The following is a 12,019-nucleotide window of genomic DNA, read 5'->3' on the forward strand; positions in this document are numbered from 1 at the left end:
TTTTTAAAATTTATATTTTCAATCCATGAAATCTGCAGATATGAAATCTACGGATATGGAAAGCCATCTGTAATCTGTAATCACCATACGTAGAACTACAGTACTAATCGGTTTATATGTCACCTACCTATTGTCCTGCTTTCCGTATCTTCTAGTTTCTATATAAAACATTGCAAGTGCTATTAAGAGACAAATACACTGGTACCCCGGGATACGAATGCGCCGCGTTACGAAATTTCCGGGTTACGAAAAAAAAAATCCATTAAAAATAATTGTTCCGGGTTACGAAGGTTATTTCGGGTTACGAAAAAAAATTTTGGTGCTTTTTCGGCGTTTTTCCGCACCAAATCGGCGGCTTTCGCTATTAGCGCTATGGGGCTTCGGCTTGCGAATGCTTTTCGGGTTACGAATGGCGCCGCGGAATGAAAAATTCGTAACCGCGGGGGAGCCCTGTATAGCAGAAATGGCACTGGGGCTAAAAATGCCCAGAGGGGTTATTTCTGTTTTATACCAGCTAAAAGCAAAGCACCTAAAAATTAACAACTGCTGACATCTGGTGGACATCTTAGTTTTAACTGCTGTAGCTTTCCTAACATTAGTGCAGTGGGCCCTTGGTATCTACTGGGATTTGGTGCCAGGACCCCATGGATGCCAAAATCCATAGATGCCCAAGTCCCATTATATACAACGGCACAGTGAAATGGTTCTCCTTATATAAAATAGCAAAATTAAGATTTTCAAGCTGTGAATAGTTAAATCCTAGGATAAAAAAAATCAGTGGATATAACAGGGCTGACTGTGCTTTCCCAGATATGTTGGACTAGTGAGGGGATCCTAGGAGTTGTAGTCTGATATATCTGCCTGCCATCAGGATGGAAAAAGCTGACTCAGGAACGCTGGCATTTCTAATCAGGTCACTTGGTCCCTATCCTAATACATTCAGCGATGTGTCCCAAAGACAGCCATCCATTTTTGCTGAAAATCAAAATTTGTGACCTGTGAAAAGCAGATAAACTCCGAAAACCACTATTAGGTTTTATTTTGTTGTGACAAATATGTCATGCAATAGTGAACATACCTTAGCTTTGTCCAAAACCAAACAGGCTTGGGGTTCATCAAAAGAAAATCAATTTTGATGCTGAAGCTGCTAAATCCACATTATAAAATGGGAGTGCATAACGTAGTGGTGTGAGTGTTGGACAAGGAGGACCTAGGGACTAGGGTTCGAATCCCTGCTCAGTGAGTGACCCTTTGCACATCACTCTCATTTGGGTCTCAGAGGAAGGAAATGGCAAACCCCCTCCGAACAAACCTTTGTAAGAAAACCTCATGATAGGTTCACCTTTGTTGCTGCTTGTGCCTTCAAGTCATTTTTTTATTTATGGCAACCCTACCTTGGGGTTTTCTGGGGCTGAGAGTGTGTGACTCACACAAGGACCTCCACGTCAAACATGGGGAATCAAACTCTGGTCTCCAGTGGTAATCCAATGCTCAGACCACTGCGCCACACTGGCTGTTGTAAGTTAGAAATGACTTCAGGGCATACAACAAAAATTAGACTGAACTAAATTAGCTTGAACCAAAGACAGATGACACCATAGAATAAATGCCAGCTATTTAAAAAGCCAGAACTCACATGCAAATGTAAAAATGCTCTTGAAATAAGAGGGCTATTGTATGTCTGATGTTTTGGTACCTAAATTCTAAACTTATCAAAGGGGAAGGGGGGAGTCTTTTAGCTCAGCTCAAAAATCATGTCTATTCAGTTGTTTGTGCCTTCATTTCCCACTGAGGGTGACCCTAGACTAGGAAACCCATTGTAGTCAATGTTTTGGAGACTTTTAAGCAAGCCCAAAATCAAAACCAGCAGGAAGCAAGTTAAATTGATAGGTAAGCACTTTGACCTTTGAATGCTTAAAAATGTAACTAGATGAAAAGCTCTGGTTCCTTTTAAATGTTAGTGAACTGAAATACACCAAGTCCATCCTCAGTTTACATTTCATCACCAGTCCACTTCATTATTAGGTTCAGGAACATTCAGCAAACTATTACTTTGTCATGGAGGCATTAAAAAAAATGCCTAAATACACCAAAGGGATCAGACTCCATCTGATCTTAGAAGCTAAACAGGGTTCAGCCCTGCTTTGTACTTGGTTGGGAGATCATCACCAAGTATTTGTAGGCTATATTTCAGAGGAAGGACTGGCAAAACCCACCTGAGCATTCCTTGTGTAAAGCTCTACCCCACCATAAGTTGATGGGTGACTTGAATGATGCCTAACACAGAAAGGAAAGTACAGTATCTCTTTGGCTTTTTATTACTTTGTGCAGGAATTGTCAAGCATTTTAAATGTTCTTAGAGCAACTGCTAAATTGCGAGGTGCAAGCAGTGTTGAAAAAAGCTGGAGATTCCCTAAACATTGACTCATGTTGCAGCCCAAGCTTACAGTGAGAACTTTTTACTTCTATCCACTTTTAACCACAGCAATTGTGATGTTCTCTCCAACCAACATTGAAGTTGGTAGTGACTAGACTAATCCTTCCTGGCAGTTTTTATCTTAAGATTCCTTGGCCAACAGTGGCCCAAGTTGCTTGTGAAAGGAGCAATTCATTTTGCTGTTACCAATACTTAACCATGCTCCATATAGAAATGGTATCTTGACCAACAGCAAGTTTATGGGTAAGGGGGTAGCAAATCTGTGGATGCTCAAATCTCATTAAATACAATAGCATAGTGAAATGTGCCCCTTATATAAAATGGCAAAATAAAGGCTTGCTCTTTGGGATTTATAGTTTAATTTTCAAGCTGTGGGTACTGTAACCTTATTTCTGTCCATATCAGCTTTGCGTCAGTGTATCCTACTCCTGCGAACCAGTGTGACATAGTAGTTTGACCATTGGCATGACCCTGGAAAACAGGGTTTGAATCTCCACTTGGCTATGAAACCCATTGGGTGACTTTGGGCAAGTCACATTCTCTCAGCCCCAGAGGATGGCAATGGCAAACTCCCTAGGAAGAAACTTGACAAGAAAACCCCATGACAGGCAAGTTAGATATGACTTGAAGGCAAACACAAGAGGCATACCCCACCCCATTGAAATACTCCGCCACATTTACCCATAAACTACTTTCACCTTGAGTACTGAAGTGCAGAAAAGTACATCTAAGATTTTCCTTAGATCAGAAATAAAGAATTCAACACAAGGTTTTTCAAGTTGCCAATTAAATAAGTTTTATTTATTGGGACTCAAGTTTGAATTTGAACATTTTACAGTACTGGTAAAGTGCAATGTTTGCCTTCCCTCCCTGTGCCCACGTTCAATGTATCAAGAATGCCCTTGTAATTGAATTGAGTCCGTCTGTTCTGTAGGCAGCCCACAGAATTGGAATGCCATGCTTTAATCCACCTCCTCAATGGTTGGTCCAGAAGATGCTCCTCCAGATGGAGGTGCTCCACCACCAGGGAAACCTCCAGGCATGCCTCCTGGCATCCCACCTGCACTCTGGTAGAGCTTGGTTATGATAGGATTGCAAACCTTTTCCAGCTCCTTCTGTTGATGCTCAAACTCTTCCTTCTCAGCCGTCTGCAGATACAAAAAAGGGAATCATAGAATCATAGAGTTGGAAGAGACCACTAGGGCCATCCAGTCCAACCCCCTGCCAAGAAATGTAGTAAGTTACTACTACTGGAACAAGATTTGCTTAAAACATAGGACGCACTACCATTTAACATTATGCAGGCTTGAACTGCAGCAACTTCAGGATAGGAACCTAAAACCCTTCCAAAATTGGTCCACTCAAGCTCTCACATGAACACTGCCCACTCTTCCTGTAAGTTGTGTTCTATAATTTAAGGGCAACAAATTTCTCTCTACTACTGGTACATATTACCACTACAAGTGCAAAAAGGACTTGTTAACCAAGCACGAAGTTGTCCTTAACTTTATACACAGCATTCTAAAGTTATGCTCCACTGCCAAATTTGGAGATCACAATACCACTTAAGAAATGTTTATCTGCAGGATTTAAACAGTCGCTCAGACATCCAAGGAAGGTGCTTTAGCCATCACTGGACTTGCAGCCTCTGGTGGAAACTACGAATGGTTTTGGATCTCTTTCATCATTGCAACTGCACATTTCTACTTATTTTTCAATCAACTGATGGTCATTTCTAGTCTGTCTCTTGCCAAACCATCAGAGCATAGGGAATAGATAATTTAACATTACGTATTAAGGGGAGAATTAGTTTATTAAAAACATTCCTTCTTCTGTTACTTTTCTGTGGTTAACAGTACTACAAACCTGATTTTTATCCAGCCAGTTGATGATCTCATTACATTTATCCAAAATCTTCTGCTTGTCATCATCACTAATTTTGCCTTGCAGTTTCTCATCTTCCACAGTAGCCTTCATATTAAAAGCATAGGATTCCAATGAATTCTTGGATGACACCTTATCACGTTGTTTTTCATCCTCAGCCTTGTATTTTTCAGCTTCCTGGACCATGCGCTCAATATCTTCCTTACTGAGACGGCCTTTAAAAAGAAAGGTACTTACGTTTATTTCAGTAATTTAAACCAGATCATTTTCCTTAACATGAACTGCTATGAGAGCATCCCAAAGACTGAAAGCAAAACAACCTACTCAGAAAATGCTAAAGGTAGCCATACAGAAGCATAAACTGGCTGAGATTAAGATGTCTTGGTATTACAATGTTTTATATTTAGAACTGCCTAGATGAAGGTAGACAAAAATCAACATGATTTTTACAACTTCCCAGAAAGCTGCCATACCCATCTCCAACCTTCTTACCTTTGTCATTGGTGATTGTAATTTTGTTTTCCTTGCCAGTGCTCTTATCCACAGCAGACACATTAAGGATGCCATTGGCATCAATATCAAATGTTACTTCAATTTGAGGAACACCCCTGGGAGCTGGAGGAATGCCAGTTAATTCAAACTTGCCCAGCAAGTTATTGTCCTTTGTCATTGCTCTTTCTCCCTCATAAACCTGGAAAAAACAACAATTACAAACTTTTAGTTAAGCAGAAAACTATTCCAACTACAGCACTTTGAAGCAAACTGGACACAAACTGGTCGCTCAGACATCCAAGGAAGGTTCTTAAGCCAACATAGGTCTTTCAACCTCTGGTGGAAACTACGAATGGTTTTGGAATCACCTTCATCATTGCGATCAGACACTATCCTGTCCAGTCATTTAGGCAACAACTTAGCAGCTTCCTCAAAATAGGATGCTATATAGATTTTTAATAGTTATTTCTGTTAGATCCACTATACAATTTGGATAACCCAGAATGAGTCACCAAAATACTTGTTTAGTTCTTTATCAACCTCCCCTGAAGCAATGTACCTCTCCATACCTGAATCAGCACACCAGGTTGGTTATCAGAATACGTGGTGAATGTCTGGGTCTGCTTGGTGGGGATTGTGGTGTTTCGTTTGATCAGGACAGTCATGACACCTCCAGCCGTTTCAATACCCAGGGACAAAGGAGTAACATCCAGCAACAACAAGTCTTGAACGTTTTCTGACTTGTCGCCAGACAAAATCGCAGCTTGAACAGCTAAGAAGATAAAGAGGGAAAAAAGGAAAACATAAATTATGCATGCCAATCTATTTTTTGCTACCCTAACGTCCTTTTTTTATTCGCTCAGACATCCAAGGAAGGTTTGGACCATCATTAGCTTCTGGTGGAAACTGCGAATGGTTTTGGAACCAATCATCAGGGCAAACAGCATCAATTTTTGGTTCTCTAAACATATGCCTTAATATCACTGAAAACTTGAAAAATATGAATGAAAACCAGATTCAACATAACTAAGCATTGAATTGTCTTATTACCTGCACCATAAGCAACTGCTTCATCAGGGTTGATGCTCTTATTGAGTTCTTTTCCGTTGAAGAAATCCTGAAGCAGTTTTTGGATCTTGGGGATTCGGGTGGACCCGCCAACCAGCACAATATCATGCACCTGAGATTTATCTAGCTTGGCATCCCGCAGAGCTTTCTCCACAGGATCCAGAGTACCACGGAACAAGTCGGCATTCAGCTCTTCAAAGCGAGCTCTGGTAATTGAAGTGTAGAAGTCAATGCCTTCATACAGTGAATCGATTTCAATACTGGCCTGGGTGCTGGAGGAAAGGGTACGCTTCGCACGCTCACAGGCAGTGCGAAGTCGGCGCACAGCACGCTTGTTCTCACTGATGTCCTTCTTGTGTTTCCGCTTGAACTCAGCAATGAAATGGTTGACCATTCGGTTGTCAAAGTCTTCTCCACCCAAGTGGGTGTCACCGGCAGTTGATTTTACTTCAAATATACCATCTTCAATGGTAAGGATGGAGACATCAAAAGTGCCACCACCCAGATCAAAGATCAACACATTTCTCTCAGCACCAACCTAGAGCACAAAAGAGAACAGTGTAAATAGTTTAAAGCACAACAACACCAGTACACATTGCTCTCCCTTGTACTATGTTGTCTTTTCGTACTTACTTTCTTATCCAAGCCATAAGCAATAGCAGCAGCTGTTGGCTCATTAATGATTCGGAGCACATTGAGACCAGCAATGGTTCCAGCATCTTTTGTAGCCTGCCGTTGGGAATCGTTGAAGTAGGCTGGGACTGTGACCACAGCATTTGTAACAGTCTGAAAGAAACAACAAGTTTGAAAACAATTTGTGAATCAAAGAAGAAATTCTTCTTCAGTAAAAAACAAACTTTACACGGCCAATCATGACAACTCTTACCTTTCCCAAGTACGCCTCAGCAATCTCCTTCATTTTGGTTAGCACCATGGAGGATATTTCCTCTGGATAGAAGCTTTTTGTTTCCGCTTTGTACTCGACTTGAACTTTTGGCCTGCCTGCATCATTCACCACAGTAAAAGGCCAGTGTTTCATGTCGGACTGGACAACAGCATCATCAAATCTGCGACCGATCAGACGCTTTGCATCTAGAAAGAGATTGCAAGTAAGAGTTCGCTGTGTCTTTTCCAGCATTTTCTACATTACTTTAAAAGGGCTTGCTTTGTTTTCTATCACATTAGAGCTGAAGGGCGGGGTATTAATACCATAAATAAATGATCTAGTGTGGTTTATAAACACAAGTCACACTCAGATGTGTTGCCCTCTGGGTTACCATAGATGGGAATCATTAAATTCTCCAGGTGCTATTTGACTACAATTCCCAGCAGCCCTAACCAGCACAGCCAATGGTGAGAAAGACAGTACAACAGTGTATGAAGTGATGGACTATCATTTTTGTGAATGTACCAAGCGCCATTCTACCATTCACATCAGTAGTTTCCTGGAAACTTTACAAATGACTAGCAGCTAGGGGCTCATGGATCACCTCTCTCAGTGATACATAAATATAATGATAATAGTACCTTAATGCTCACTTTTGTATGTTTGTAATTGTACAGTTCTAAGTGCTTACAAATGCTGTGGGAAAATCCTAAAGCCATGAACAACTTTCCAGTACTCTTGCAACATTCCCAGAGACACCCACCCTTATAAGAGGTGTATATTCAACTATAATTTGGGAGGGTCTGAGAGCATTCAATTCTGCTGCCTTTTGAAAACAAATAGAGATTGAAAGACATGATCTCAATCTATCACCAAAGGTTTAAAAGTTCTCATGCTATTTAATCAGGAACTGCAAACCTAAATGATCATACATCCCTCTCTGCCCAGATGTAATACAGCAATGCAGCTGTGACCACAGTATCCTTACCAAAAACAGTGTTTGTGGGGTTCATTGCCACTTGATTCTTTGCAGCATCGCCAATTAGCCTCTCCGTGTCAGTAAACGCGACGTAGCTTGGCGTGGTCCTGTTACCCTGGTCATTGGCAATGATTTCCACCTTGCCATGCTGGAAGACACCCACACAGGAATAGGTGGTGCCAAGATCAATCCCAACAGATGGTCCCTTCGACATTGTTTTTCCTGTGAACACATTCAAGACAGCCAAAGCTTAGAAACAGAGCAAAATTTCAGGACATTCAAAATGCAAGGGGAAAGATGAGTGGTCAGCATCTGCGAGACACCGACCCCAGATATTCCTAGAGAATCTGCAAATAAAAGTCAGAAGCTGCAAACATGAGAGTATCGTCATTTAATATGGTCACTGACTGCAATAAAACAAATGCACCATTAACACCAGTTAAAATGAAATTGAGACATGCTGCAGTCTAAAAAGACAAGTTTCTACAGTTAAGAAAAAAAATCTACATTTAATAATAATAATGTGATAATTATGTGTGTAGCAAGAGTTTTAAAAGCTAATTATATTAATATATACCTACACACACATATATGAGTTTTAAGTACACACATGCACATTATAGTATATATATGGCCAGTTTTAAAAATTATATGTTTGAATAATAATAATAATAATAATAATAATAATAATAGATTTATTTATAGCTTGTCCAATCATGTAGAATCAGGATGGGTTACAACAATAAAGAAATACAATATAACAACAGGAAACTACAATACAATACAATCTAATTAAAGGTGAAATAAAGTACAAGATTGCAGTATATATATAAAAATACAGCAAACATAATCCAAAATCCAAAACATAGCAATGCAAAGTACAAAACCCAAAACCCGTAACTTAATAATAAAGTAGAACAAAACCTATTAATCTAACTAACAATTTCCGACTCTCCCTTGGTAGCCGATAACTATGTGTAAGCTGCTCTGAGAACCTTTAGGGCTGAAGAGCGGGGCATAAGTACTATAAACACAAACAAATAAATAAATTAATAATAATTGAAGTCGAACATCTCCATTGACAATTTGAAATCATCCAGGCACTACTCCTGCCAGTTAGTGTATTATCCTATAGATCTCAATGCTTCTGGCCTTGCGTGACTCACTAGCGCCACCCAACCGTAGGCTAGTGAGCCTTAAAACCCACATGGCCGGAACTGGTACTGCACCCTTCCAAAGGCGTCACCATGCGGCTTGGCCGCGTGCGCTGCTGCATGTGGTGGATTCTGGGAAAGGATGCTGCATGGAAGGGGAGGAGCCTGCTCCTGCTGCCTCGGGCCACGTGTTCTGCTGCACACCGGAAGTGGAGAGCACATGGGAGGGAGGAAAAGGCAGACAGACAAGAAAAGGGAAGGAAGGCAAAGATGGGGAAGATGGAGGGAGGCCTGACCCCTTCCTCCCCGCACCATTTTTGCTACCAGCCTTCTTATGGCAGTGCCCCCACAACTGGGTCTTTTAAGGGAACTTTGGACTTCATCTCCCAGAATGCCTGACTATTGGCCAACGTGGCTGAGGCTTCTGGGAGCTGAAGTCCAAAAGCTCTTAAAGCACACAGTATAGGGATGGATCGCTGCTTTTTGGGAACTGGCTTTGGGGGGGGGGAACAAATGGGGCGCCTCTTCCAAAATAAATATAATACAATAAAACCAGGACTGAGGAGTTGCGGTGATTTTGGGATTATTCCATGGTCCTACTTCAGAGTAAGGCATTTTTACTCCTACTCCCCAGCCCTGAAAAAAAAATAAAGAGGGAAGGGGGAGGGAACCAGCATTAATATGGCTTTTGCCTCTCTGCCTTCTTATCCTTTCGAGGCAAAGAGATAATTCAACACCTTAAACCACAATTCAAAATCACCGGGAGACGCCTGGCTGAGTATTATTCTATAGCTCTCAATGCCTCTCTTGAGAAAGGAGGATGAAGCCCTCCATATCCAGGGATTTAGTTTTATTTTTGGAGATTTTTACACTGATTCAACCATCTAAGGCTTGAAAACATATGGGGGGGGGGGAATCCCCAAAAGCAAACCTTGATTTTGCTATTTTATAAGGGACGCCATTGTACTTAATGGGACTTGAGTAGGTAGATTGGGGTGTGTGTGTCCTGGAACCAAAACCCAAAGGATACCAAGGGCCCACTGTACAAAATTTGGTGGTATGGAAAAAGTTTAATATAACTGCCCTTTGTTTTAACACATACCTATGAACCCCAGTGGATACCAAAGACCCACTGGATAGTATAGGAAAGGTGGGGGAAAGGGGCCTTTTGCTACTGAAGAGGAAGCCCAATTGCATCATGATGGGAATTTGCTTTTTGGGGGAGGTGGGGAAGCGCCCCTATTCCTAAATATAAAGGGGAGGGAAGGAAGTCAGGATCCATGTGGCTTTTGTCTGCTTCCCTCATGGATTTTCAAGCCTATCTCCTCTATTAATTCTTATAAAGTCAAAGAAACTCATCCCCAAAAGTGCAGTATTTGGAGGGGGAGCCAGGCACCCACCCCAAAATACATGCAAAGTGAATTAGCAGCCTCCCTCTTGCAAGGGAAGCAAAAAAGGGTTTTTTAAATCCTGCAGCCTTCTTCCCAATGCAGCCATGAAAGAGGGAGAAGCCCAGCCGCCTCCCTCCCTCATGACTCCCTTCAGGGCAGGAACAGCTGCAATTCAGAAAAGGGAGGCCAAATGTAATCCCCTTAAGCGAGGTTTAGCCCCATTTCTCCTCTTAATACAGCCCTGCCGCCCTATAAAGCCGCCCTGTTTAAAATGAGAGCAAACTCGTATCTGATGTCTAATTGAGACCTGCAAGCCGCTCTGAGGGAGCCTTTATGGCTGAAGAGTGGGCTGTATGTACAGCAAGTAAGTAAATACTAATATAAAAACATATTTAAAACTACTATACAGTGGGCCCTTGGTTTCTGATGATGGGGTTTGCAATGCTCAAGCCCCATGAGATGCAATGGGAGGGCAGTTAAAATGGCGCCCCTTACATAAAAGGGCAAAACCAAGGTTTGATTTTTACAATGTATGCACTTTCTTGGGATATTTTCCAAGCCGCAGATGCATCAATCCCTGGATGTGGATGGATATATGTGGATATGGAAGGGCTCCTCCTCCTCCTGGCTTTGTTCCTATAGGAAAAAGAAAAAGGGGAGGGGAAATTCCTGTGAGGGGTCCCTCCCTCTTTTTTAAGCACCATTTTGTTTCCTTCCTTGCAGCACATGGGAAAAAAGGACAAGGTCACCCTCTTTATCCTCAAACTGGATGAAAGCATCGCCATTGATGCAGTGTGTTCTTACTATTACTTACTTACTACTATTTTAGCACTGTGAAATTTACGCAGCACTGTATCAGCTAAAAATAGGTAAAACAAACCTATGGTTTACATGCTACAGAAAGTAATTAAACATATTGCTACATTTTAACACTCAAGGCAATAAACTAAATTAAAATCAACCTTGGGTAGCTATCATATATAATGTCTGGGGACACTGCCCTGAACAGCATTGGATTGAGCTCAGTTTTAAGGCTGAAGAGGATGGATTGCCCTCCTTTCTCAGGTTGAAACAATGCAAAATGTAAGACTGCGCCTACCTTTTATCAGCTTTTATGGCAAGGGTTTTGGGGCTACCTTTTTATCCCCAGGCTAAAACTAAGCCTCTAACGAAATGTTTTAAGAAGTGGACAACCAAAAACCCCCCAAGAACCATTTTGTTTCCTTCCTTTCTCCAGCTAAACCAATGCAGAATGTAAGGCTACCTTTCAGCCCTTAAAGATTTGATTAAGAGCCTTTAAAAGGCAGCTTTGAAAAGGCTAAAATGCCCCTAAAGCACCATTCAGTTCGCTCTTTTCCAAGGCTATAAAAACCTATATGAAAAATGGCTTTTAAAACCAGGTTTATCCTTTTATCCTCAGACTAGATTAAGCTCCTTTATTAGCTTTTATTGAAATTAACAAACTAAAGGGTTTTTCTTTTTTGCAAAAGGGGCCATTTTGTTTCATAGGATAAACCTCTGCCCTCAGCCTTTTAAAAAATGGCAAAGGATAGTAATAATAGTAATTAATAATTAAAAACTATCTTGTTTCTCCTTTTGCAAGCTAAACCTATGCAAAAAAAGGTTATTCAGTCCCCAGACTTAGGTTTAAACCTCGCCTTCAGCCCATTTAATACATAAATTAACATATAAATATGTAATGTTACTTAATATATAATATATATACTT

At 41.0% G+C, this 12,019-nt stretch overlaps 1 protein-coding gene and 3 non-coding genes across 4 annotated transcripts; all 4 read right to left on the reverse strand.

Moving 5' to 3' along the window:
• Positions 1–3,207: 3,207 nt before the first annotated feature.
• Positions 3,208–8,341, reverse strand: HSPA8 (heat shock protein family A (Hsp70) member 8). The gene is made up of 8 exons (XM_042472304.1): positions 7,756–8,341; positions 6,768–6,973; positions 6,515–6,667; positions 5,864–6,419; positions 5,383–5,585; positions 4,814–5,012; positions 4,304–4,536; positions 3,208–3,585 (listed from the first exon to the last, which is right to left on the reverse strand). The coding sequence occupies exons 1-8, from the start codon at positions 7,958–7,960 to the stop codon at positions 3,400–3,402; spliced, it is 1,941 nt and encodes a 646-aa protein (XP_042328238.1). The 5' UTR covers positions 7,961–8,341; the 3' UTR covers positions 3,208–3,399.
• Positions 4,035–4,130, reverse strand: LOC121935832. Its single transcript, XR_006104859.1, has one exon. It is a non-coding gene; the product is annotated as a small nucleolar RNA SNORD14 (small nucleolar RNA).
• LOC121935831 lies at positions 5,099–5,195 on the reverse strand. Its single transcript, XR_006104858.1, has one exon. It is a non-coding gene; the product is annotated as a small nucleolar RNA SNORD14 (small nucleolar RNA).
• On the reverse strand, positions 5,669–5,753 carry LOC121935833. The gene has a single exon (XR_006104860.1). It is a non-coding gene; the product is annotated as a small nucleolar RNA SNORD14 (small nucleolar RNA).
• Positions 8,342–12,019: the final 3,678 nt, after the last annotated feature.

The sequence above is a fragment of the Sceloporus undulatus genome, chromosome 6 (assembly GCF_019175285.1).
Source record: "Sceloporus undulatus isolate JIND9_A2432 ecotype Alabama chromosome 6, SceUnd_v1.1, whole genome shotgun sequence".
NCBI classification, from domain to species: Eukaryota; Metazoa; Chordata; class Lepidosauria; order Squamata; family Phrynosomatidae; genus Sceloporus; species Sceloporus undulatus.